Source organism: Triticum urartu, chromosome 7A (assembly GCF_056163025.1).
Source record: "Triticum urartu cultivar PI428250 chromosome 7A, HENAU_Tu73, whole genome shotgun sequence".
Taxonomy (NCBI): Eukaryota; Viridiplantae; Streptophyta; class Magnoliopsida; order Poales; family Poaceae; genus Triticum; species Triticum urartu.
Window position 1 is genome coordinate 200,231,366 of NC_141879.1, and position 26,746 is coordinate 200,258,111.

Below are 26,746 nucleotides of genomic sequence, written 5' to 3' on the forward strand. Positions count from 1 at the left end.
CTTGGACCGAACCGCCGCGCGCCCAGACCAATCTGACCAAGTCATGCATGCACGCACGCTCTCGGCCAATCCCACACCGTCCAAATCCTCACCTCCACCACCATCAACGGCCCCCGTACCGGCCACGTCTCTTCGGGAAACCGCCGTCCCCCGCCCCACCCATGCACTCCACCGGCGCCACTTCCTCGTCTGGCTCCGACCCTATATAAGCTCCTCCCCGGCCTGACAGAGCTCACGAGAGACGCCAACCCAATCACAGCGAATCGCCCGCCCGCTGCACAACACTACTAGAGAGAAGAGGCGGTACTGTATCCAGCGACGCTCGACAGAGCAAGCAAGCCATGGCCGGCGTCCTGCTCTCGGCCGCCGTTGCCTGCGTCCTTCTCGCCGGCACCGTGACCGCGTCGTCGTCGTCGTCGCCGCGTGTGTTCACCGTCGGCGGCGAAGAGAGGGGCTGGAGGCAGCCGGCGCCCGGCGAGGAGACCTACAACCACTGGGCCACCAAGAACCGCTTCCACGTCGGCGATTTCCTCCGTAAGCATCGACCAAGCACGTACATGCGGCGGCCGCGCTTACATTTTTACATGTGGTTGGGCTAACGTTCGTTCGTACGTGTCGTTGGCTCGCAGATTTCAGGTACGAGAAGAACGACTCGGTGCTGGTGGTGACGCGCGACGACTACAAGCGCTGCGGCGCGGACAGGCCGGTGTTCCGCCTCGAGGGCGGCGAGGCGAGGTTCCGGCTCGAGCGGAGCGGCTTCCTCTACTTCATCAGCGGCGCGCCGGGCCACTGCGGCGCCGGCCAGAGGTTCACCGTGCGCGTCATGTCGCAGAGGGACAGCGGCGGCGCCTCCCCGACGGAGGCCCCCGCCATGTCTCCCGGCGGGTCCTTCAACTCCACGCCGGGGTCCGGATCAGGTTCCACGCGCATGCCGCCACGCGGGAACGCCGGCGACGGGAAGACCAGTGGCGCCGCGCCCATGCGCGCGCCCTTCGGTGACTATCACGCCGTTGGCACCGCTCTGGGAGTGGGTGCCGCCGTGCTGGTCTTTGCATGAGATGCTCGTTGCGCTGCATGCATTGTGCGTGTGCAAGCTGTTAGTCTCTTTCCAAGGTCGTGGACAGTCTAGAATCATTTGCTTAACTTGTTTGATTTGTTGTGCCCTCTGGGTGGTAGGCTGGTAGCATGTTGTGTTAATTAGCTATTACATAGTTTGGTCGTGATTTGTTAACTTCTTGCGAACGAATTGCGAAATTCTTGGTTATTTAAATTAGTTTGTTATTATAACTTGATTATGTACTTCACATGTTTTGGTGCCACCAAGAGATTGCAATGACGAAACTCTTAATTTTCTTTTTGATGGCATCTCTAAACAGGAGATTTCTACTGAAGTATAGGGAGTATGTAATTTTTCTAGCTTCTTATAAGCAACGTGTTGTTTTCATTTCTTGAAACAATTGGATTATTGGAGCTGCATTCCGTGACCATACTACGCTCTTCTTGTTGAGAATTCCGTGTCCATATACGTTTACGTACTCCTGAAACGCAGGGGACCTAACTGCTAGCCGCCTCTTCCAGCCACCCGTCTTCGACCCTCCGTCCACCGCCGCTTCGTTTCCCGCCGCATCGCCAATGGCCTCGCGGCTCCGGCTCGGCCAGCCCAGCCCGAACCCCGGCCCCAGCCCCAGCCCCAGCCCCGGCGAGGGGAAGATAGAAGAAGGAGAAGGGAGGAAGCCGGAGCCGCGGCGAGAGGTGACGGATCTGGGCGGCGGGAGCGAGGTGGTGCACATCCCGCGGTTCATGGCGCGGGAGAGGGCGTGGGAGCTGTTCGAACACCTCGACAAGCGCATCCCGTGGACGCGCCCCACCATCCGCGTCTTCGGCCGCTCCGTCGTCCAGGTCGCGCCCTCTCATGCCCCCCTTATTACCCCCATTTCTTGCGCCTCGTTCAGTCACAGTTAGGTCCCCTGCGTTTAACATTGGTTCCTAACCCTTCTCTCCAAATTTGGTGGCCGTGCTGTTATTTTGGGGAGGTGAAAAACAAATCTAAGTTTGAAGAAATATTAACTGGATTTTGAAATGGTAGGTTGGATCATCAGTATGGGTCTGCACTTATCCATGCCTTGGGTGGTGAATGCGTCTTGTTTGGGGCAAGCACTGCAACAAATTATTGTTTTTCTTTCTGGAGCACCTCAGTACAACAGTATGTAAAGCGTACCGATGCTAAATTATGTAGGACGATTAGCATATTTGGCATGTTGTTTGATTGTGCCTTGTGGTTTGGTACTTCCAAACCATTTAGAGAATGGGCATCACTCTGTCCCTGGCTGTAGACATATGGTCATTCTTGTAAGCTTGATTGACACTGAAACGAAAATTAGACTACGGACAATTTGGGATACAAAGGAACAGTCAGGATAAGTATGAGGAGCTGGCCTCATGCTAGTAATGCATTTTGTCAAACTCTTTCTGCCATATCGAAGTTTTGATAGCCGAAGATAATTGCTGGATGCTCATCTAATTTGCTCGCTGGAGTGCAACATAGCTACGATGTATACAATGTCAGTTAACCATTGATGGTGCCATGGTGATGGTGTCTTGTCTTGGTGCCACCTTAACAAAGTGTCTGATGTCCTCCTCCTACCGTTACTAGTCGTCTAGCACCATTGGTTCAATAACGGAATTCGCTCTAGTGACAACTGACAAGAAGCGCACTGGTCATATAACCCTCGTGAGGCTTCTAATCTAAGTATCTGATCCTTTTTGCTATTCTACAGCCCAGAGATACCTGCTATGTGGCAGATAAAGGGCTAACAGATTTGAGGTACAGCGGCCATCAGCCTCATGCGCATTCTTGGGATGATTTCCCAGTGCTCAAGGATATCTTGAAAGAGGTAAGAGCTGGGCCAAGGTGACTTCTTGCATTGCTACCCTGTAATCAGCAGAAACCAGTTGGACTTGTTCTTATTTAAAAGGTAACATCCGGAGAGTATTCTCAGCGTCCAGCCTTCACAGCAGTCTTCTGACTCATACACATTGGTTAGGTCCATGAAGCCCTCCCAGGAAGCCACTTTAACAGCCTGCTGCTGAACAGATACAAGGGATGTTCAGACTATGTGTCGTGGCACGCCGATGACGAACCCCTCTACGGGCCTACCCCGGAGATCGCGTCCGTCACATTCGGGTGCGAACGTGAGTTCTTGCTGAGGAAGAAGCCTGCCAACACACAATCACAAGGTACTTGCCACATCTTGCTACTAGATGAGAGCTATATCCCCTAAAAAAACTAGAGGAGAGCTATAGGCTTTGTAGCCCGGACTAAAACTGGCTCATGCTGATCTTCATCCACCAGCTGCTGGTGAATCTGGGGAAACGGCTCGGAAGCGGCTCAAGGTCAGCGCCCCTCAGCAGCATTCGTTCCTCCTGAAGCATGGCTCGTTGCTCGTGATGAGGGGCTACACCCAGCGGGACTGGCAGCACGCGGTGCCCAAGCGTGCGAGGGCGGCCTCGACGAGGATCAACCTGACTTTCCGGCATGTGTTGCCATGAACATGGCCAGTTCGCTTGGTCTCCCTCCAGTTTTGCGCATGTGCCCATTGCGTGCAGTGTGTAGTGGGTTTCCTGATAATGCTTTGAACTTGCTTTATCCCCCTTCCCACCTCCTGTAATCTCTATCAAACTCTGTATTTCCGTTATGCCAAAGTAATGGAAAAGGGGAGTAGCCCAAAATGTGCAACCTGCTGATTTCTTTCTGTGGACCAAATGAACTTGGCCTACATACATAATAACAGGATAAAAATGTGCAACCTGCAACATTTCTTCCTACGGACCAAATGAGTTTTCCAGTTGAGGTTGCTGGATGTGCAAACCGCGCAGGTTGGGGTGGATGTGCTCTCTTTAGGCACATCCATAACAAGATGTCAGGTGGACCATGTGAGAAGATGAAACTCACATCTCATCTGTAGTAGTTATAGAAAATTAGTGACTACTGGTGCAGTATTTTTCTTGTAAAAATGGAAATTTGTTGGAAACTTAATCAAGCATTCTCGTTTAATACTACCTACAGGTTCAGCAAACAGAATTACAGCATGATCTCTTTAGCACAGTATGAAGTCCGAATCCAAACAACTAGTGCATCTCGCTACATATTCAAAATCTGTTTCTTCAAATAGGGGCCCAAAGAGAGGACCACCACACTGGTAGCAAAACAATCCCAAGACACTGATTTATTGTTGTACAACATTTCTACATGAGTTTTAAAGACACGGTTGCTATCTCCTGCAAAAGAATGGTAAACAAGATATGTTACACAACATCTGACCCTCGAGGATTCATTCGCCCATCGAACAATGCCATGGCGAAGTCGGCAACAAGTTCTAGCACCTAAATAACATTACAAAGCAAATCCTTCCTATCCAGCTGGCTCTTCTATACTAACCTGTTGCTATTGCAAAGAACATTTTTCTACATCACAACTGTCAGCTGCAAGGGTCAAATTAATGAGATATCCACATTCCACAGACGACTGCCTCTGATATCTGCATCCTAGGATCGACATGTCAACTGGGATAAAGCGAAGCCTATGTTGCTTGCGACGCGCGCTTTTTCCAGACACTCTGCAGATTCAACAGAAGAGAATCAGAAAATTGAAAATATATCAGGGGTCCAGTCCGGGGTTGAAGAGGGTCGCGCTTACAAGAGTTTCATCGTCAGATTCCTCCTTGCAGCTCAAACTGTCGCCGTCAGGTTTTTTCTCTTCCAGCTCCATATCTTCTGCAGACTCTTTCTCTGTTTTTCCTGTTTTTTCTTTCCCAGCTGAGCCAACTGCTACCTCTTTATCCTTCTCGCCATCTTTGGTAATAAAACAGTCACAAGCTAAGCTCAACTACGATGATGAAACGGCATGCATATTTTCATAAATGTAAACAAGCACATAAAACGGTCATACCTGATTTTACATCTTTGTCAGAATCTGAATGAGCGAGAGAACTGGCTGAATCTGAATCATTAACGCCAGCTTCGCTGGTAGCTTCGATGGACTTGCTACCTCCTGATGTCTTTCTACGCTTGTTTTCCGGCGGCGCTTTTGGTTTTCCTTTCCTCTTTAGAGGTGAGGGCCTAAAGAAGATGGAACGATGAGAAAAATTGCAGCATGATCCTTAAGTCTGAGAGTTAGATATGAACTTACGTCTTTATTGACTTATGTTGGTTAGCTGGAACTTTCGTGCTGCTGGTAGATTTCATCTCCTGTGCTCTGTAAGGTGTTACATTGGACCAGGTGAGAAAAATTGCAGCATGATCCTTAAGTCTGGGAGTCAGCTATGGACTTACGTCTTTACTGACTTATGTTGGTTAGCTGGAACTTTCGTGCTGCTGGTAGATTTCGTCTCCTGTGCTCTGTAAGGTGTTACATTGGTTCAGGTGGTGGATCGATGAGAAAAATTGCAGCACGATCCTTCAGTCTGAGAGTTAGATATGGACTTACGTCTTTATTGACTTATGTTGGTTAGCTGGAACTTTCGTGCTGCTGGTAGACTTCGTCTCTTGTGCTCTGTAAGGTGTTACATTGGATCAGGTGGTAAGCAAAGTAAATTACTTCATCTTGCAAAGCATCAATTTGATGAGATGTGCAATAAGTTCATAACATTTAATCTGGCTAGAAAGCTTTACATCTAACATTTCACATTGATAATCGATACTTTGTTAGGGGCTAACAAGCAAAATATAGGCAGACAAAGTCATTTCTTAATTCCTAAAGAAGAAATTCTGGCTTACCGTCCTTGATTTGAACCTGCATGATCCTTCTTTTGCTGCTGCAAAACAATCAGTAGAACTATAATGAGTTGAACATTATCTTTAGGGCTACAGAGACAGTTTCTAGGAAAGAATCGACAATACTCTACCTTCATTGGTGAACCATTACTTTCAATCATTTTCCACTTTTCTTTAGCCATGTTAAGCTGCTCCATATCTCCGTCATCATATAAGACCTACACAGAGAAGCATATTCATATTTATATACCCAGCAGTCACAATATCTTACAAGCACAATCAACTATACAACTATTGCATGCTGTGATATTGAGTAGGATATGCAGAAGAACTAAAAGGTTGCTGTCATGGCCTTGTGAGAGTTGAACAGTATGTATCAATATGTCTATAAACAAGGCTAAGCAGAGAGGGGTAAATCTTCGAATTATAAGTACTCAGCTAATTTCATAGAATAGCCTGCATGATAAAATGCAAACCTTTTTTGTTTTTCATGATGGTACTCATAACAGGAAAAATGGATCAAACAGATACACCATACTGATAGAGATACTAATTAATACACCATTTTTTCATCTAAAATAAAAAATAAACCGTCTAATGGAAACTTACTGTGTGTAGCTTCTTTGCTGAATCATAAGATTTCACGACACCTGGATAAAATCTGATGACAAAAATAACTTAAATTTGAAGCCCACCTTCAAAGATTAGATTATAAAAAATGTTCAGAATTACATAAAATAGGAAACTTACTCCTTATCCAAAGGCCACCAAACTTTTATTCTACGTCCTACCAAGTCTTTACTGCTTGAGTCATGCGTTGAACACTGCAGGCATTAATTAATTCTTAGTACACACACTAGAAGGATACTCATACTTGCACTTGCACAAACTCGACTACCGCTAGCATATGCATACTTCCTTCTAGTGACTTTATTCAACAATTCCTGCATAAACCTTGGAGATTACCTTCGCTAAACCAGAAACCAGTCTTGGCTTCTGTCTTTTGAAGGACCCATTTAGACTAGCCAGTTCAGCAGCTCTCATAGTATTGTCCTCATCAGCATACTTCTGGGGAAAATTCAATAGGAATTGGCAATTTAGAACCAGAAGTTTATCAATAGGTCCCGCAAATACATATTACATACCATAGAACAGAAAGAAATTACCTTTGCACTGCTACGCGAGACTTCAGTATGGGACTTAGCATCCTTTTTCCCTTTGGATACAGGGGTTTTGGTACTGGTAGGTGATGCTACCAAGTCTTTATCATTTGAGTCAGCTCTTCTTTTCTCCTTCAACTTGTTTTCTAAGGAATCACTGGGTTTTCCTTTGCTAGCAGAATGCACTAAAAGCTCGTCACCGTCTTTACTGCCTTTTCCTGAATGTGGTCTACTCTTAGAAACTGATCTTTTGCGTTTTGGTGTCGAAAAATCTACTGGCTTCTCGTTGCTCTCTTTCATATCCATCTGCGGCTTCTTTGGTTTGCTCTTCACCGACTCCCCCAAATTGTACTGGTTATCTAAGTTTATTTCTCTTAACAAACCCAAGACATCATCATCTTTTCCAGTATTTACTGGAACAGATGCTGCCTTCTGTTTCCCCCCTGTCTTTTTTGCTCCTCGGGATTTAAGAATTTGGACAATTTTCCCTAGAGGGATCTCATTACCAAATTCATCAGTCTCATCTATGAGCATCTTATCTTCGGGAGATTGAACCTGAAGGACATAAGACCAAAGAGGAGTCAAGGTCCAGCAGATAATTGAAGTGGAATCCTAATATAGACATAGACGTGTGTTGTGAAGGACATAAGACCAAAGAGGAGTCAAGGTCCAGCAGACAATTGAAGTGGAATCCTAATATAGACATAGACGTGTGTTGTGTACCTCAGCAACATTTGCTGTCATAAGAGCCTCGAAATGGGACAGTACAGTCTCACATCCCAACCACTTCTGTTCATCATTCTCCTACAAAGTAACATATCAAGTATTACAATCGGAAGCCTATATTCAGAAGCCAAGAAACTTGCTATCTTGGTAACCATCGACGAGTTTATGTCCTGGTAACCATTGACAATTCTTAACAAACAGCATGCTTAATGATTTGTTAGAACACATACCACAGGGTTTTCATTTTGGTCATTCTGAACTGTTGCATAAAGTTGTGCAGGCAATGGAACCGTCTGATTTTCTGATACATTTATCTGGTCCGGACATAACCTCTTTGCAATAAGAATACCAAGATCACATATAGCATGTACAGTCTGCAAACAACATATCTCGATTTTAGTCAACACCTATAGCAAGCAAACGGGTTACAGTACATGACAACAAATGTGATGAACACTTGCTTACCTTGGTCTTATTTGCATCGACCACGTCTTTTGAACATTTGATGCTTCTGAATATAGATAATGTTGTCATGAAGCTCTCCTTTTTCATACCAGGTACACTATACTGCAAACCTTCTTCTCCCAGGAGGGTTGAAAGAAGTAGATGCAATGGCCTGGAAGGAGCTCTTTCATAAATATGCATATGCAAGAGTAATTTTAACAAGAAAAGGCAAAAAAAAGACCATTCTTTTTAATTATTTTGTATCAAACAGTGTGCATACAGAAAAAAACTAGACTGCCAGGAGGCATTACATAATAGCCATAGGGACACTGTTAGAATCAAACCACAATAATTTTTATTACCACGCATGACTATCAAATTTTACGGTTGACTATCAAATTCTCCAGGATGTAGTTAGAGTGTTCAATTTTTTAGTGAAACATTACATTTTGTGGTGTGCGACAATCAAGCAGCCAAATGATATTACAATTATAGGAAGTGCAAGAAAATGATATCTTAGGAACTTAATGAACAATTATCATGTATCAGTAAATTGACCAAATGCATCAAGCAATGAAAATATGTATTAAATGCATCAAGCAATGAAAATATGTATTATGGAAACTCACGATAACAAGTAGTAGTACAATAATACTGTAAGAGTTATTATAAAATACCAGTAAATTGGAGCAAAAGCTTTGACATCCTCATATTCCTCAATGTTAGGGCATGAAGGATCATGAGCAAGGACATGAACCAGATATGGAATAATATATTCTGGGTAAGCTGTGAGCAAATTCACATCCGCTTGGACAGATAGTTGACGCATCTTAACTTGTTGGCATATTTGTGACACTTCGATCAGGTTGTGTTGGAACTGTGAAATGAAAAGATATACACATTAGAATCAGTGGATGGTGAACTCAATTGATCACTGTGTTTCGAGTATGAACCTCTTCGTACTGTGGTGTATGATAATCGTCTATGCCTATCAAGAAGGCGCAGGCATATTTTGCGTCCAAAGCCCTCTCCTTGATGTATTGATGTACTTTACTGAGAAACAACTTCCTCATTTGAGGGAAATCATCCTACAAATGAACGAAACTATAAATCTCCCAAGCGGATGCTGCATACAAGCAAACCAAATGAAAGTAAAAATGAAGAAATCAGCTAAGCTATATATTCCCAAAACATACCTGTGAAATCCTTAGAGTCAAATAAAACACATCAACAGGCACTTTATGGTCCCACTGTCTTGATAAGCGGAGAACAGCTTTCGCTGCAGCCAGCCTCAAATGGGCCTTATCACTAGCACTGCAAGTAATGGAGTAATAAGAAATAACCCAAATATAGCACAGAATGTATGCACTAAAATAGAAGGACAAGTCATTCATTGTACCTTGATATCATGTTTGGGGAAATATCACCATATGTAAGAATGCTCTTAAGGATGTCCATTAATTTTTCTATTCCAGGATGCACTTGAGCATCTTTGCAAGGTAGACAGCTCTTCACCAAAGTTTTAATGCCATAAATCTACAGAGAAAAATATCAGAAGAGAATAACAAGTAAAAAAACCATCGACAATTAGAGTAAAGCAGGCCATGAAAAGCATGATCTCACTCACCTTGAGCAAACAACTATGTGAATTATCACCCCATTCAGATTTGTCAGCGGAAACTTTAGCCATATCCTGGTGACACTTAAACGTTGCAATGAAATTTTGTAAAAAGGAAAGACAGAAATTTAAAGATAACAAGCCTTACATCACTGCAGTCAAGAATCTTTTTGGTTATGAAACTTATTATCTCTTCCCCCCTTGTTTCGAAAATTGGCATCGCTATCAGAGCTATACACCCCAAAGATTGCAAGATAGAAGGTAAATGAACTTTCTTCTCCTCCAACAAATCCACAAGCCTCTGCATAGTTACAAATGCTAGGCACAATACATCATAAATCTCAAAAATGTACAAAAAAGGGAATAGCAGGGGCGAATTCAGACCTTGTAAAGAACAGATAGTGCCATCAGACCATCATCTTTAGTTATAGCGGCTAAAGCATGAACAGAGTATTTAGCCTGCTTCCTTGTGCCCTCTAAACATAGCCGCTCTAACAGAAGAGCAACAGAGCTGAAAATGGAAGGTATACAACTTAGTTCCATAATCATGGTAAGTAGCTCCATAACTGTTCCAAAGAAGTGTAAAGTAGTGCACAAATGGAGAACTTTCATGCTGCTACACCTTGATGAGGCCAGTTGTTCACGAATGTTACCACCAGCTTTGGACAAAACATGAGCAATACCCTCTTTAAGAACTTCATTATCCTCCTTCAGAAGTTCAATGATATCTTCTTCGAATCCAGATAAAAGTGAAGGGAAGAAACTAGATATTGCCTGCAATTAGTAAATGGCATGGGGTGAGGATCGTCTTTAAGAGTCTCAGGGCACAAAATGCATGCACAAAGGGTTGCAAATATATGAAGAGATGAGGTAGGATGGGCAGTTGGTTATATCTAGTATGGAAATTTCATCAGTGCAAATTTCATGACATATCCATCTGCCCAAGATCCTTTGCATCATGAAGCATGTTGCACCCCTTGGCATTTGATAGAATGCCACAACATGTTTGGAACAACAGAAGATAAAAGACAATTCTAACCACTTGGATGTAACATTACATGCCTAGTCCATCATCCTACTTTTAGGCTAGCAGGTACCCAGCAATTTACATAGCCGTCCTGCAGGTACCTTTAACTAAAAGAGTAAAACCCATCAGATTACTACCGAATTGGCCTCACAACTTTACGACTCGAGAAAATCTGCTCAAAGGAAAAATTGTTTACTCCTCTTCTCTAAAATCAACAATAGTTCATGCTTGAGTAGCAATATAATAGTAAGTCCATGCAAGCAACTATTCATGAAGTCTTTTTACTTCCATGATGGCAGAAAGAAGACGATCAAAATGTTGCATCAATAACAGAATTAGTTCTTCAGCAAAGTATACCGTCAGAAGATCCATGCATGATGAGATGAGTTTTGTATTCCCAATAGATTTTTGCTCAGAAGCTGCAGACAGGATCTCTTTGACATATTCCTTATTCACAAGTAGATACGAACATCGCATTGATAGTGTGCTGACAAAATCATACAGTTCATGTTTTTCACCAAGTGACTTGAGCAAATCAACCTGCAGATTACAAATAAAAATTCAAATTGTTTTATAGGATTTTCAGAAAACAAATCAATAAGACCTAGTTCCAATAAGCGATTTTGTCTACTTGGTAGTGAATATAATTACTGGTCAACCTAGAATGAAAATGACTAGGTATATAGTAGGTACCCGAATAGACCAAGCATTATTGAATGTTGTTGCGCAATCAAGCAAACTTGTGAACATTTTCCAGATATTTTCATCTTTCAGCTGATGAAGCATGTTCAAGTACTCCTCAGCCTTTACCGCATCACTGAACAAACGGGACATGCTCCGGAAACATCCCAAGATTCTTTTTTGCACATCAGCTGCATCTTCCTGCAATACAAGAAGAATAAATAAGGCAAGTATTTACCAAATAGTAGCTCTCTGGTGCTTTCCAATCTCAAGAATCACAAACCTGGCTTGTCTGTTGAAGGGACATGTACTTCAACATTTCTTGTTGTAGTCTGAAGTTGATCAAAATGCAACAAATCAGAACATTCAAAAAAGGAAAGAAAAGATAAGGGAGAGCAATTATCAAAAAAAGATTTATGGACACATGGTCAAACCTTTGCTTCTGCAGAAGAATCTGTTCAAGAGCTTTCATCTCAACTTTATCAAAATGTGTGGCAGCAATTACCCAATGTTTCACTCTTTCCTTTGTCGGAAACTCTGGTGGAAATAATGAACCACATAGGACTGATTCAATTGACTCAGGCCTGCACCAAATAAACAAAACAACAAGGTGACATTATCTTAGGCTCACACTAGAACATCACCGATCACAGAGTGCAATAACGCACAATAGCCTAATACAATATGTTTGCATGAACAAAAAAAGGAACTGATTTCCATGAGGGATGCTAGATGTCGACGCTAGCCAGGATGCAAACACATACATCAACAGAAATTTTCCTCGTGATTCTGTATGTTCTCAAAATACTCTCATAAGCATTTGTATCCAACGCTTATCTCATGTCAACCACAAAGAACAAAATACCCAATACCATCAACCAGATCTCAAGAGAAGTAAAAAACTACAAGAGACAGAAAATATTGCATAAGTAATATCTAGAGTGTATCAGGAAAGGATTAGCGGGACATCCCAGACATGCCAAACATACACTGTAAGTCAGTGAGGGAGTATAAAACCAGTAGAACTGCTACATCTAGTCATTAGTTGAATAAAATATATCTTTCTGTTGCATGTTCATGAAACATTAACAACAAGCCTCAAAAATATTTAGTTTAGTGACATTACCTAAAATCTTTGTCATAAATGCATCTCAATATTTTTCCAGGTATCCACTCAAAATTATCAGAATTAGTCGAGCTATCAGAACCCTTCAGGCAATACAGCTTGTAGATATCAGCCAATCGCTCCATGGTGTAGCACTTCACTGGAAGCTGGATTTCAAAAAAAATACACCATACATTTCAGTAAATTATACAGAGTAAAACATGTGGAAAAAATGGAAGACAATGAAAAGGGCAACGAAAAGCTAACCGATTTATCACGGACACGCTCGGCTACTAGTTTGATAGTTTCAATTGGCACAGCACCAAATTCATGGCAAGCTACATCACAAACAGCAGCCACAACTTGTTTTCGTACATTTTCTTCGTAATCCAACAGTCTGTCACAAAGTGCCTCTGCACGGAGCCGACCATCAAAGAAAGAACAATGAGATGCTCCCTCAAATGATATGAACTGTTATTAGGGGGACATAGCTACTTACTGATAACCTCAGGAGCTTCAGGACGGGAATGGTTTGAGATTAGACATTTCTTTAAATGCTCAATCACAGAAAGACGTATTTCTACCACTCTGTCAGTCAATCTCTTCAGGAACTCAATGAAAAGAGACTTAAAAGATTCCAATACAGGGACTCCAGGTAAAGAAAAAAGTTCCCCGAGCAACTCAACTGATTTAGACCGCATTTCTACTTCATCTGCCTATAGAAAAGAGAAAAATAAACATGAATTAGCAAGACAGAACAAACTAAGAAAATTAGTCACAAGATGCATGAAACTTTCGTTTTTATTTGATTTTATAGAAAAATATACTTTCTGTTCCAAAGTTATTACTCCCTCCAATCCATATTAGTTGTCGCTGAAATGGATGTATCTAGACATATTTCAATGCTAGATACATCCGTTTGAGCGACAACTAATTTAGATTGGAGGGAGTATTTTATAATGCAGAGTCACTCTGCATATAGGTAGTTCAGGGTCAAATTGATAATTGGAAGTATATCATACCAGTAGTTCCCCAGTTATATAAGGCACCACCACTTTAAGAACCCTTGGAGCACACTGATACACATCAAATATGACCTCGTGGTGATCAATGTGGCCATTTGCAGAACTGTTGGCCCCAGCCAAGGATGATGTAAGAAACTTCTTTATGTATGGTTCGAGTTTTCCTGCAGATTGCTCTATAACACCCCGAGCCAGCTTACGTGCAGATAAAGAAATACCCTAGGAAACAAGAGTCGCAAAACTAATAGTTTACAGAAGGGCGCAAATAATAATCTACTAAATAGCCAAAAATGCCATAGAACTTAAATGCACTCACAGTTTTTTTACGGCCTAAAGCTGATAACAGTACATGTAGAAGGCTTTGATGTATAACCTCGCTCTCTTCTATAATAAGGGCCATAATTGTCTGCATTGATTTCACAACATTTGTTTCATGATTTTCACTGCATCAAACAAGTTTCAACAGTCAAAACACAATGGGTAAACAAAAAGGACCATAGCACACTTAACTTGTTCTGATCGCCCAATATATGTAGCAAGTATAATACTACCCATACTAGTATAATTAAATTGTAGCATGTACACACTACCACCCGGGGTTGCGAGATCTTATGCATGTCACCTCTAGCCTACCCCAACTTGTTTGGGACTAAAGGCTTTGTTGTTGTTGTCGTACACACTATCACTCATATTAATATAATTATGTTGTAATATGTATAATATGTACACTCCATCAAAAACCAATATGATACGTCAAATGGCAGCAATAATAGTCAACCAGGAAATAAATGTTCTGTTTTAGGGTGACAAAAGAACATGTCCCAGGTATCTAGCACCTTGCATAGAATGAAATGAATGCTGCTTTGTAAATTAAGGCCAATTTTGCCGCATATGGGCCCACTGAATTTCTAAAGATGTCAAGGGAGCCCATTGCCCCATCTAGTCCACATATCATGGGAACCATCCAACATATGAGTGCTATATCAAGGCTGTTAACATGCCTGAGAGCATAAGGTGAGCGACCACTCTTACTAGCGCTCTTTAAAACACTGAGGTCTGAACAGCTGTGTAATGACTTACAAACATTCATGCTGCTATTATTTTATACCAGAAGTCTATCACGCAATTCAAGGCAAGACTCCATACAATCAAATTTTCTGACAAGTCATTTATAAAATTTATTGTCCTTGAGTTATCATTAGTCTTGGTTCATCATCATTAATATTACAAAGAGGACCTCCACACAAATCACACAATGAAAATGGTGTACTCCCTGCGATTCATATTACTTGTCACTCAAACGGATGTATCTAGCACTGAAATGCGTCTAGATACATCCGACTGAGCGACAAGTAATATGGATCGGAGGGAGTAATGTATTTCAGCCCACAAACTAGTGTATTCATGCAATGTAAACTTTCAAATAAGTCCATACAATTTATATCCTCAAAATATTATTAATCTTGGTCCTTCTGATTTAGAAGTACATAGAGGTCCTCCACACAAATCACACAGTGAAAAGTGTGCAAGTGTCTCTCAGCCTACAAACAAATGTACCATTATAAACCATCACAAATAACCTTAACAGAAATTAAAACAATCAATTTGCAAAATAGCAAAAGTCATGATCCAGAAAGGACAGAACTAAATCGCATTGTAGTGTTCTTCCATGTGAACCTAACAGTGTGAAACAGTGAACCAAAAATCATAGTGGTTACTTCTTACATGCTCATGCATAGACTGGAAACTAGTCCATCTACGGTGGCATTACATAACACAAGGTATTTACCAGACCTAGCTTAGATGGCGTAGCAGAATTACCTGACGATTTCTAAAAAAGTTTGGAACATGTCTGTGATGAGATCATTGCATTCAAGGTCCAACATCACAACACATGCCCGGTATCTTGCAACTGTTTCCAGAATAGCAACTCTCCTGCTAAAGTAATGGCTATTAACATCAGCGAGTCCACCAAATGTACCAACAATCAGACGAAATATGGTCTGCAAGAAAGAAAAAAGAATACTCAAATACTGAACAAACATTGTAAGCTCAGTCAAAGTAATTTGATTCAGCACTTTTTGTGAGCACAGGGTTACCCTTAAAACATCATCACTATATGGAGCTTCAGGTGCAGTTATTCTTGTAATTTCACAGAAGCAGGTTGCCAAGAGAACTTTAACATCTTGATCCTGATGTTTCAGCAATTCTTTTCTGACAACTGCTGTTAGACATGGTTGGATAGCTTCCATCACCGACGACCCTGGTGACTGTTCTATTACATGTAGGCACTCCGCAGCTTGCTGCAATACAATTAGCATTAATAGCACACCCAAAAGTTACATAAGCAGAAAAGGAAAGATTTCAAGCAAACAGGTCATTATATCCAGACAGTACTGCAATACTGTCAGTCTGCTCCCTGTGACCCTTTGCTAGGAAAGAAATTAACAAGGCAGAAAATTAATTTCAGAACAATACTGCTCCATGTGATCCTGTGCTAGGATAGAAAGCAACAAGACAGACAATTAATTTCAAAACAATTGATCTTTCCATCATTGATGCCAAGTTACAGATTTCTTATGAAAAGATAAAAGGCCTATTTTTTAGCTTCAGTTTTGACCCATGGACCAGCAAATTATGTTGTTTAAAACAAAAAAGTTCAAACCTTTGGAAATTCCTACGCCAATTACACAGATGTTATTTACTACCATAGATTTGGGCATAAAAAGTATAACAAATTAGGAATTACAAAAAACTGTCCGTATTTATATGTCTACTATCAACATCCTAAACCCTGACATAAAGATACCAACACCAGTACATGTAGAGCTCAGAAATTTGAAACTAGAGACAAAATTCGCTGGCCAATTTTCCTGACAGAGGCACTGATCAGCTCTAAAATAGGGAACAAAAAAGGCAACACAACTACTCCCTCCGTCTGAAAAAACTTGTCCCTCAAATTGATGTATCTAGGACTAACTTGATGCTAGATACATCCATTTGAGGGACAACCTTTTTCGGACGGAGGGAGTAGTACCTATGATGTTAAGAAAATATTTTTTATCACATTTGATGCTACTCCCATTAGGCAACAAGGACAGATGTCAGGATTAAAAAATGTGCCATTGTTTGTTGGCTTTGGAAAGCTCTAAAGACAGAGACATTAAATTTGTTCTCAAAATACTGTAAGCAAATGTTTACAAGACAAAAAATACCATTTTAAGCACAACATTCAGGGTTACAGGTGCAGACGGAACTAGCATATAAACTTATCGGAGGACTTCCATGCACCATGCCATAAACATCGAATGGTTCATGTGAACAACCAAATAAAAATAAATTACAGGACCAAAAGTTTGAGCTTTATAGTAGCACATTTCAATGGTCCAGTAGTATAACAGAAGTAACCGCTAAGTACGCCAATCAGGCAGAGAAACCTGTTTGGACCACCGAAACCCGGCAAACCCTAATTCACAGACGTTCAGTTACACCCCCTCCCAGCTGAAATGAAAATAAATTCCGGCTGAAACAAGCAAAAATGCGCCATGCATATCACAAACTAAAGCGGTGGCACAGCGTCCCTAGGAAATCTCACCAAAAAGGTAAGAATTTCCCTCCTCATTACCCAGCCCTAGCTGAAAAATTGCTCCTTTTGGACCCTCCTCGGCGCTCGGTGCAACATAAACCATCGGAATCCAGCAACGGGACCCCTAATTCGCAGGCGCAGCCGGAGGACATCCGCCTCACAAGCTCACGCCTTCCCGCCCTAAACCCTAAAACCTGCCGAATTGGCGCTAGGACCACAGATCCACCCCATCCGCGACGGAAGCGAAGCTGGCAACCAAAGAGTACGACTGTATGAGACTCGGGAGTCGGGAGTTGTCACCTCGAGGAGCTTGGCGAGCGCCTCGGCCTCGGCCGGCAGCTCGGAGCCGAGCTTGTCCCCGAGCTCCCTGAGCTGGCCCGCGACGGCAGCCATCCCCCGGCCACCTCGCCCTTGACCCGCAGCGAATTGGCGCGCCGGCGAGCGCCTCGAGGCCGAAGCTGCTCCTGCTCCTCCTCCTCCCTCTGGGTCGAGCCTAGGGCCTAATCTGAGAGGGGACAAGGGTTTCGCGTTGCCTTTTTGGCTCTCGCTGTTTCGAAATTGGTGTGGGAGAGAGGCGGAGAGCTCGTGAGCGAAATGCCCAGTTTGGGGATCGGGTTTGGGTCTCTGCGCTGCGGTATCCTCCTCCTGCTACTACGCTCCCCTCCTACCGTTTAGTAGATGGAAGAAAAAACATGACGCGCCTCGCACGGACGCGTGTGCCTGGGGCGCGGGTCCCGCGCCGCGCATGGCCGGCCTGTCAGCGTGGTGCGTTCCGCCCGCCGACGGTGGAGGGGTGGTTATTCCGGCCATCCGGGTGGTTTTACGACACAGTTTGTTAGGTTCGGGAGAGTGTGACTGCGACTGTGAGTGAGAGAGCCCTGTCTCGGCGCTCAGAACTTTGAGAAAAAAATCTTCTTTTTATCCTATAAAGACTGCAGCCTGGCATCGAACGATCAGTGTCTGTTTGCTTGGGCTGCATGATTACCCAAATTCGGGCTCTCTCGACAAAATAATACCCTAAGTCCTGTTTGCTTGGACTGTCTTGAAGTACAGGCCAAATCTTTGGAAGATATCCACCTTGGCGCTCTTGGGCCCTAAGAACGTGGCCCACCGGTTTGATCATCCTAGGGGTCTTCCGGTCCATATGGTCGGGAGCCAACGTGGTCAGTACCCCCTAGTCTAGGACAGCATCAATAGCCCTGAACTAGTCTTTCAGTCGAGGATGTTCCTCGATACTTCTGAGTTGTATCTCGTCTTCAATATCCCAGCTGGTTCAATAAATCTTCATCTGTTATGGATGAGTTTCATGCATCGGGCATCCGAGGAACCCCTTAACATTTCCATGCTTACTTTCTTCCGAAAGATCCCTAACGTATCCGAGGAGAGTCGTGGATCTGAGGATCATTTCCCGCGCAGGGCTGCCGGAGTACGACGATCTATGGGACCGGCGAGGATCCCTTTGCACTTCGGCTGGGGTAGTCAACGAGCACAGAGAGCAAATCCAACAGTATACGCGCGAGGTTTTCTCAGGTTCGGGCCGCCGTGGAGGCGTAAAACCCTATTCTTGTGTTTGGGTGGTTTGACTTGGGGCTCAAGTTACAAGCACAGCTTGCCAAAAAAACATGAGCAAGGTGCAGCTACTGTGTAAGCGTGAGCAAGGTGTCGACCCGTGCCAGGGTAGCCATGGGCCTCCTTTTATAGCCGAGAAGGGGTCATCAAAGTGGGAACATGGTCATTACATGTATGTGAATAGTGGCCTCGATGCTATCCAACCTAATCATGCCGGACTAGGACAAGGGCATTTAGTGCATCGTGAGCTGGTGGCCATCCTTTTGGCAAAAACTGTATCTCCTTCTACGTTGTCGACGTGGATGAGCCTATCTTCTTGACACATCCACTAGACGGGTGTCAATAAAGTTGATCTGCATCCGACGTGCTGACACGCATCCTGTTGACTCCCCTCAGGCCGCCTGCCATCAGCTGGTCGATAAGGTGGAGGGGCCGAAGGGCGAGAGGGAGAACTTCCGGCAAGGAGCTTGTCGGGTCTTGGATTGACAGTGCAAAGCTTGCCGGCAACTGGAGTTTTGATCTTTAGTACTAACTTAGTACTTCTCGATCACCTGCCTGGAGGTCTTCTTTACGGTCTTGGTGCCCAAGTGTTGATACTTGGGTTGGGCTATCCTCGGTAAGCCCTTGCCGTCCAAAGGGTTGCAACTGCTTGTGCATAAGTCTGGGTACTAAACGGCCCCTATTTTAGTACACCGACAGGAGCCCCTAGGCCTGGGTCGTAAACGCATGTGAGGCGTCATTGGGCTAGGCCCAAACAATGCACAAGCATGCATGGCAGAGAATAACTGTTGTAATCTTCTCTTTTACCACGCCCCCGCGATGTGCATTAAATGCAGAATGTGGGAGAGTGATACGTCTCCATCGTATCTATAATTTTTAATTGTTTCATACCAACATTATACAACTTTCACATACTTTTGGCAACAATTTATATGATCTATTGGACTAACATATTGATCTAGTGCCCAGTGTCAGTTCCTATTTATTGCATGTTTTTTGTTTCACAGAATATCCATATCAAACGAAGTCCAAACGCGATAAAAATGGACGAAGAATTATTTTGGAATATATGTGATTTTTGGGGGGTGGAATCAACGCAAACGGAGGCCCGCGACCTCCATAACACACAAGGGTGCGGCCTCCCCCCTAGCGCGCGGTGGTGCCTTGTGGGCCTCCCCCCTGGCGCGCGGTTGGGGCTTTTCTTCGGGCGCAAGAAAGATAATTTGTGGAAAAAATCGTGTAAAAATTTCAGCCCGATCGGAGTTACGGATTTCCAAGAATTTAAGAAACGGTGAAGGGCCAGAAAACAGGAACGCAAAACAGAAGAGAACAGAGAGATAGATCCAATCTCGGAGGGGATCTCGCCCCTCCGACGCCATGGCGGCCATGGACCAGAGGGGAAACCCTCCTCCCGTCTAAGGGGGAGGCCAAGGAAGAAAAAGAAGGAGGGGGCTCTCTCCCCCTCTCTCCTGGTGGCGCCGGAGTGCCTTCGGGGAAAGGATCGTGATGGCGATCTACATCAACAACCTTGCTACCGTCAACACCAACTTTCTCCCCCTCTATGCAGCGGTGTAACCTCTCTATTCCCGCTGCAATTCTCTACTTAAACATGGTGATCAACACTATATATGATTTCCCAATGATATGTGGTTATCCTATGATGTTTGAGTAGATCTGTTTTGTCATATGGGTTGATTGATGATCATGATTGGTTTGAGTTGTATATTTTATTTTGGTGATGTCCTAAGGTTCCCTTCATGTCACGCAAATATGAGGGATCCCCATTGTAGGGTGTTGCAATACGTTCATGATTCGCTTATGGTGGGTGGCGTGAGTGACAGAAGTACAAACCCGAGTAAGGGGGTTGTTGCGTATGGGATAAAGAGGACTTGATACTTAATGATATGGTTGGGTTTTACCTTAATGATCTTTGGTAGTTACGGATGCTTGCTAGAGTTCCATCATAAGTGTGTATGATCCAAGTACGGAAAGTATGTTAGCTCATGCCTCTCCCTCATATAAATTTGCAACAATGCTTACCAGTTTAGTTATCGATCACTTGGGGACAAATGACTTTCTTGTGTGACAAAAGTTATCTAATTTTATTATCTTGTAATTTATTCATAGTTTTATTCCCGCAAAGTACTTCTAGCTTCATACTTGTTCTAGATAAAGCAAACGTTAAGTGTGTGTAGAGTTGTATCAATGGTCGATAGAACTTGAGGGAATATTTGTTCTGCCTTTAATTAGCTCCGTGTTGGGTTCAACACTCTTATTTATCAAAAAAGACTACAAACGATCCCCTATACTTGTGGGTTATCAAGACCTTTTTCTGGCGCCGTTCCCGGGGAGCAATAGCATGGGGTGAATATTCTCGTGTGTGGTTGTATGCTTTATCACTAAGTAGTTTTTATTTTCTATTCTAAGTTGTTCTCTATCTTTAGTTATGGATATGGAACACGAAATACCAAAAAATTAGTTGTGCTTGCTACTCATGGAGATGGGGAACCTCCTAAAACCCTCGATGCTCGTTATGCGAAAAATATAAACACTCCTTTGATATCCTGAGAAAACCCCATTCAACTTGATAATGGGAGACACATTGGATCAACGTGAATACTTTAGGGATTATCGCTTGACTCAAAAAGGGAAACTGTTATGGGATCAAATTCATATGTTGCATTGGTATGCTCAGAATCTATGCTTGAGATATGATTATACTTCCTGCTCTAGGATGAAGGCTCCACACCTTTCCTTTTCATGCAAATTTAACGATAATGAAACCTTGGCTTCTTATGCTAATGGTATATATTATTACTATGATGTGGAACGAGTAGAATAATTTGTTGCTTTTAAGGGTGCCTATGAAATTGAATCTCTGTTTGAAAAGTATGAAGATTATGATGATGTTGTTTATAAACCTGAAAATTTTGCTATACTTAAATATTGCTATGAGAATTATAAATACAATTATGATATTGATGTATTTCTTGAGAAAGTCTTCGTTGTTCAAGAAGAGACTAATATTTTGCAGGAAACTATGGAAGAAAAATAGATGAAACGGTGAGCTCATTGGATGAAAAATATGATGAGGAGAGCGAAGAACAAAAGGAGGAAGAGCGGATTAGCTACCCATGTGTGACGCCCCAAGACCGATGTGCCACGTGTCGTCCAGTTTTTTTGTTGTCGTTGCCATGTCATTTGCTTGCGTGTTGCATTTCATCATGTCATTATGTGCATTGCATCATCATGTTTTCAAAACCTGCATCTGTCCGAGTTCCCACAGTTCCTTTTGTTGTCTGTTCTGAGCCCAGCCACTCTTGCACGCGCCTGCGACACGTCCGAAATATTATTTTATAAGTGGCCGGAAAATGTTCTCGGAATGGGATGAAAGTTGGCATGCGGTGTTTTTATGTTGTAGGTAGGCCGCCTGCCAAGTTTCATCGCATTCGGAGTCCGTTTGACGCCCCAACGGATAACTATAGCGGCAGTATAGCCGGCCTATCGTCAGGCGTTTTTGATCTCCGGAAACCGTGCCGGGCTGCATCTCTCCCCTCTCCTCTCAGACCAAACCGCTCTCCACAGTCCTCCTAGGCCCAGCCTACCCCTCTTTGCGCCGCGCATAGACCTCTCGTGCGCGTCCGAAACTTATCCGGACCCGACCCGGGCAGTCGCCACCGTTGTGTCCGGATCATCCCCAAACATCTACAAAACGTCACCGTTTTCTTATCTGGACTCCCTAGCCTATTTTTCCTGACCGTCCGATTTTGATCGGGTGATCTAAATTTCCCTCTTTTCTCTATTTATAGTCCACCCCCTAGTTTAATTTCAGACCAAATCCCTAAATTCTAGGGATCCTCCCAGCCGCCGCCGCTGCCAGCATCTCCCACCTTGGGATCCATCTCCACCCAATCCCACCATCGCCTCCATTTCCGTGCCCGACCTACCTCCTCTACCTGCTCGATCCAATCCATCGATCCTGCCGATTTTCCCCATCCAACCACCTGCCCGAGCTCCTCCCGTTTGCTCTCACCTCCTGGCGTCGTCGCTGCCGATGCTCCCAGCCACCTGGACCGCGTCCCATCTTCCCTGTTGGCCAGGACCGGGCTCGACCCTCTCTCTCTTCGTTCTCCTCCTCCCGTCGTTCCTCTCTCTCAATCTGAAGCTCTCTTTTGAACAGGGGACGCCCGTCGCCTCCTCCAGCTCCATCGGTCGCGCCACCCCGCCGGAGAACGCCGCCACGCATCCGGATCCACCTCGTCTCCTCATCCGACGCGACTCCTGCCTCCATTGCTTCTTCACCAGGCGCCCGAGGCCTGCCTCTTCTCCCCTCGATCCCGAGTGGATCATGAAGCGTTCGAGGCCCTCATCGCCCGACGACCGGCGCCGCTGCGTCGACCACCACCAAGAACAGCGCCTCGACGAGATCCTCGCCTCCTCGCGCGCCAAGTTCGCCGTTCCCTGCCTCGCCGTTGCCTCTGCTCGTCCAAGGGAGACGAACGCCAGCACTGCTCGTGGTCGTGTTGACCGTGATTTCTGCCTGCGTGGGCTGCGCCCCTCCCTTCATCAGATCCAGCCAGCAGCGCCCTGCGTGAGGCCCAGCTGCCCGGCCTCCTCCTCCAGTTGGGCCTAGGCCCAATGTGAGCTCACCCCTAGCGCCCACCCCTTTTTTTCCTGTTGTTGGGCCAGCAGATCCGGCCCAATATTTTTCTTTTGAGGCTTTGCGAATTTAGCTAATTTCCAGAAAACTGTTGTTTTACAGAAAACCCCTTGTAGATCATGCATATAATAACTTAATAACCGTGCATCGGTTTAAAACAAACTTAATATGAAAGTTGCTTAGAATTTTGTCTAGTTCAATAATATGCAACTTTCATCTATGTTTAAAATGTCTAAAATGCTGTTTGTTTAAATTTGCTCCTATGCCATGCTAAAATGCTTTGATTCATAACTATTTAACCGTAACTCGGAATTTAATAATCTTTATATGTAAATGGGGTGGAAAAATGCCTAGTTTAACATGGTGGTTTTACTTTGCATGTTTAACAACTCTAAAATTGTGTTTAGGGCAGAACAGTACCAAACCTAATATATGCATATGGAGATTTACCGGAATTGTTGTTCGTTGCTTCCGGCCTCATTTAACCTTGACTAGATAGGTAGTTTTACTTTGCTTCACCCTCTTGCCATGTTTAACAACATTTAATATTGTTGGGTATATAAACGAGATCGAACTAAATAACTTGTCGTGGTGTTTCGCCAATATGCAACTTGTTGCATATTGAGCTCCACTTAATTTGTAGGATTGTTTGTGCACTTTGCCATGCCATTCCCTCTTTAAACCGGACATGCATCATTCTTATTTGCGCATCATGCCATGTCTATGTGGTGGTTGTTTACTAGGTTGTCTGCTCTTTTCCGGTGTTGCTTCTTCGGGTTGGTTCCGATAACGTCGCGTTTGTGAGGAACCGTTCGACTACGTCCGTTTGTCTTCTTCTTGGACTCGTTCTTCTTCCTTGTGGGATCTCAGGCAAGATGACCATACCCTCGAAATCACTTCTATCTTTGCTTGCTAGATGCTTGCTCTTTTGCTATGCCTATGCTGCGATACCTACCACTTGCTTATCATGCCTCCCATATTGTTGAACCAAGCCTCTAACCCACCTTGTCCTAGCAAACCGTTCTTTGGCTATGTTACCGCTTTGCTCAGCCCCTCTTATAGCGTTGTTAGTTGCAGGTGAAGATTGAAGTTTGGTCCTTGTTGGAACATGGAGATATTGTTCCTTGTTGGAACATGTTTACTTGTTGGGATATCACAATATCTCTTATTTAATTACTGCATCTATATACTTGGTAAAGGGTGGAAGGCTCGGCCTTATGCCTGGTGTTTTGTTCCACTCTTGCCGCCCTAGTTTCCGTCATATCGGTGTTATGTTCCCGGATTTTGCGTTCCTTATGCGGTTGGGTAATAATGGGAACCCCTTGACAGTTCGCTTTGAATAAAACTCTTCCAGCAATGCCCAACATTGGTTTTACCATTCGCCACCTAGCCTCTTTTTCCCTTGGGTTCCGCGGACTCAAGGGTCATCTTTATTTAAACCCCCGGGCCAGTGCTCCTCTGAGTGTTGGTCCAACCTGTTAGCCACCGGTGGCCACCAGGGGCAACTCTGGGCTGGCCTACCAGAAGTTTGGACAATCTGAGTGTGCCCTAAGAACGAGATATGTGCAGCTCCTATCGGGATTTGTTGGCACATTCGGGCGGTGTTGCTGGTTTTGTTTTAACTTGTCGAAGTTGTCTTGTTGAACCGGGATACCGAGTCTGATCGGAATGTCTCGGGAGAAGTTATATCCTTCGTTGACCGTGAGAGCTTGTCGTGGGCTAAGTTGGGACACCCCTGCAGGGATTTCAACTTTCGAAATCCGTGCCCGCGGTTATGGGCAGATGGGATTTTGTTAATGTCCGGTTGTAGAAAACCTGAAGTTGACCTTAATTAAAATACATCAACCGCATGTGTAGCCGTGATGGTCTCTTCTCGGTGGAGTCCGGGAAGTGAACACGATGTTGGAGTTATGTTTGACGTAGGTTGTTCTAGGATCACTTCTTGATCATAGTTTCATGATCGTGCTTTGCCTTCTCTTCTCGCTCTCTTTTGTGTACATGTTAGCCACCATATATGCTAGTCGCTTGCTGCAGCTCCACATCATACCTTTACCTTACCTATAAGCTTAAATAGTCTTGATCGCGAGGGTGTGAGATTGTTGAGTCCCCGTGACTCACAGATACTTCCAAAAACAGCTTGCAGGTGCCGTTGAACCGAGCAGGTGATGCAACCAAGCTCAAGGAGGAGCTCGATGAAGATCTTGTCCTTTGTGTTGTTTCGTTCTAGTTGATCAGTAGTGGAGCCCAGTCGGGACGATCGGGGATCTGTGTAGCATTTGGGGTAGTCTTCTTTTATTTTGGCTCCATAGTCGGGCCTTGATTGTAACTGGTTGATGTAATGCTTTATTCATGTAATTGTGTGAAGTGGCGATTGTAGGCCAACTATGTATCTCTTTCCCTTATGTATTACATGGGTTGTGTGAAGATTACCTCACTTGCGACATTGCTTTCAATGCGGTTATGCCTCTAAGTCGTGCTTCGACACGTGGGAGATATAGCCGCATCGAGGGCGTTACAAGTTGGTAATCAGAGCCTTCCCCGACCTTAGGAGCCCCCACTGCTTGATCGAATTAGCGGACGAGTTGAGTCTAGAAAAATGTTTTGAGTCATTGAGGAATTATATATCGGAGAGTTAGGAATTCTTTTTACTCCCCAGTCCCTTCATCGCTCTGGTGAGGAATCCTGACGTAGAGTTTTGACTCTTCTCTTCTCAAATTTCACTAAAAAAAATTTAGGATCACGCGGGTATCTTGGAATCGTTCCGATCGATTTGTGACGAGAACATTGTTCTTGGTGCCTCCTGTCATTTAGGGGTTGTGGCAGTGTCCCGGGGAGTTGAGCTCCGAGGTGTTGTCGTCAACAATTTTATCGTTGCAGTTCTGGAATACCTGAGTTTAGTTTCGCCAACATCGAAAATCTCTTTTATGCAGTTGTTGGTGAGATAACCTCGACGCCACCTAGTACTGGGGCGGGAGTTCGGGAGTATTGCCATAACTCGTATAACGGATGCTTTTCGAAGGTTGAGGTAGACGATTTCCGAAGGTTTCTTGGTTATGTGTTGAAGGATGGATATAGCTGGATGTAGGATTTGCTAGTTTTGGGCGAGATATTATGCTTCCCCTGTATCCCCAACACCTGATTGCATAACCGGAAAATTTCGGGAGTTTATAAGTGGGAATTCAAGTAGCTCTTAGGATATCTTTTCGACAGATGTATGATACGAAATTGGGGTTCGACGTCTAGTGGTCCGCCTATCCACGGTCGGTTTTACAGTGGTCTCGTTGTTGTCTTAAAGAGTCCTTGGCTATGCCGACTCGGGGACGCTTCGTATGTCATGTGCACTGCCTTGTACATGATGGTGCTGTACGATCGAGCC

The 26,746-nt window shown here is 44.0% G+C and overlaps 2 protein-coding genes across 6 annotated transcripts; one reads left to right on the forward strand and one right to left on the reverse strand.

Moving 5' to 3' along the window:
* The first annotated feature begins 248 nt into the window (after positions 1 to 248).
* On the forward strand, positions 249 to 3,742 carry ALKBH2 (oxidoreductase, 2OG-Fe(II) oxygenase family protein). The gene is made up of 5 exons (XM_048683855.2): positions 249 to 534; positions 1,550 to 1,899; positions 2,778 to 2,894; positions 3,045 to 3,237; positions 3,353 to 3,742. The coding sequence occupies exons 1-5, from the start codon at positions 342 to 344 to the stop codon at positions 3,547 to 3,549; spliced, it is 1,050 nt and encodes a 349-aa protein (XP_048539812.2). The 5' UTR covers positions 249 to 341; the 3' UTR covers positions 3,550 to 3,742.
* A 404-nt stretch (positions 3,743 to 4,146) lies between these two features.
* LOC125518962 (binding protein) lies at positions 4,147 to 17,784 on the reverse strand. 5 transcript variants are annotated; one of them, XM_087535322.1, is made up of 35 exons: positions 17,442 to 17,783; positions 15,655 to 15,858; positions 15,377 to 15,558; positions 13,872 to 13,998; positions 13,556 to 13,774; positions 13,033 to 13,249; positions 12,801 to 12,946; positions 12,555 to 12,700; positions 11,863 to 12,012; positions 11,712 to 11,760; positions 11,441 to 11,629; positions 11,105 to 11,287; positions 10,343 to 10,494; positions 10,105 to 10,231; positions 9,869 to 10,021; positions 9,730 to 9,795; positions 9,502 to 9,638; positions 9,299 to 9,416; positions 9,056 to 9,190; positions 8,780 to 8,979; positions 8,124 to 8,274; positions 7,889 to 8,032; positions 7,656 to 7,736; positions 6,939 to 7,487; positions 6,739 to 6,840; positions 6,523 to 6,596; positions 6,382 to 6,433; positions 5,904 to 5,990; positions 5,776 to 5,813; positions 5,486 to 5,551; positions 5,332 to 5,397; positions 5,189 to 5,254; positions 4,949 to 5,118; positions 4,697 to 4,851; positions 4,147 to 4,616 (listed from the first exon to the last, which is right to left on the reverse strand). In XM_087535322.1, the coding sequence occupies exons 1-35, from the start codon at positions 17,532 to 17,534 to the stop codon at positions 4,581 to 4,583; spliced, it is 4,830 nt and encodes a 1,609-aa protein (XP_087391448.1). In that variant the 5' UTR covers positions 17,535 to 17,783; the 3' UTR covers positions 4,147 to 4,580. The 5 variants fall into 5 exon arrangements, with proteins under 5 accessions (XP_087391448.1, XP_048539802.2, XP_048539801.2 ...); XM_048683845.2 differs by having other exon boundaries at positions 5,776 to 5,810; positions 11,712 to 12,012; XM_048683844.2 differs by having other exon boundaries at positions 11,712 to 12,012.
* Positions 17,785 to 26,746: the final 8,962 nt, after the last annotated feature.

Coding starts and splice junctions, on each gene's coding strand:
- ALKBH2 (XM_048683855.2), top strand. CDS start 342: ATGGCCGGCGTCCTGCTCTCGGCCGCCGTTGCCTGCGTCCTTCTCGCC. Junction 1,900..2,777: donor TCGGCCGCTCCGTCGTCCAG/GTCGCGCCCTCT, acceptor GCTATTCTACAG/CCCAGAGATACCTGCTATGT. Junction 3,238..3,352: donor TGCCAACACACAATCACAAG/GTACTTGCCACA, acceptor TTCATCCACCAG/CTGCTGGTGAATCTGGGGAA.
- LOC125518962 (XM_048683844.2), bottom strand. CDS start 17,534: ATGGCTGCCGTCGCGGGCCAGCTCAGGGAGCTCGGGGACAAGCTCGGC. Junction 15,859..17,441: donor CGCTCGCCAAGCTCCTCGAG/GTGACAACTCCC, acceptor ATTGTATTGCAG/CAAGCTGCGGAGTGCCTACA. Junction 13,999..15,376: donor ACTTTTTTAGAAATCGTCAG/GTAATTCTGCTA, acceptor TGTTTGATGCAG/TGAAAATCATGAAACAAATG.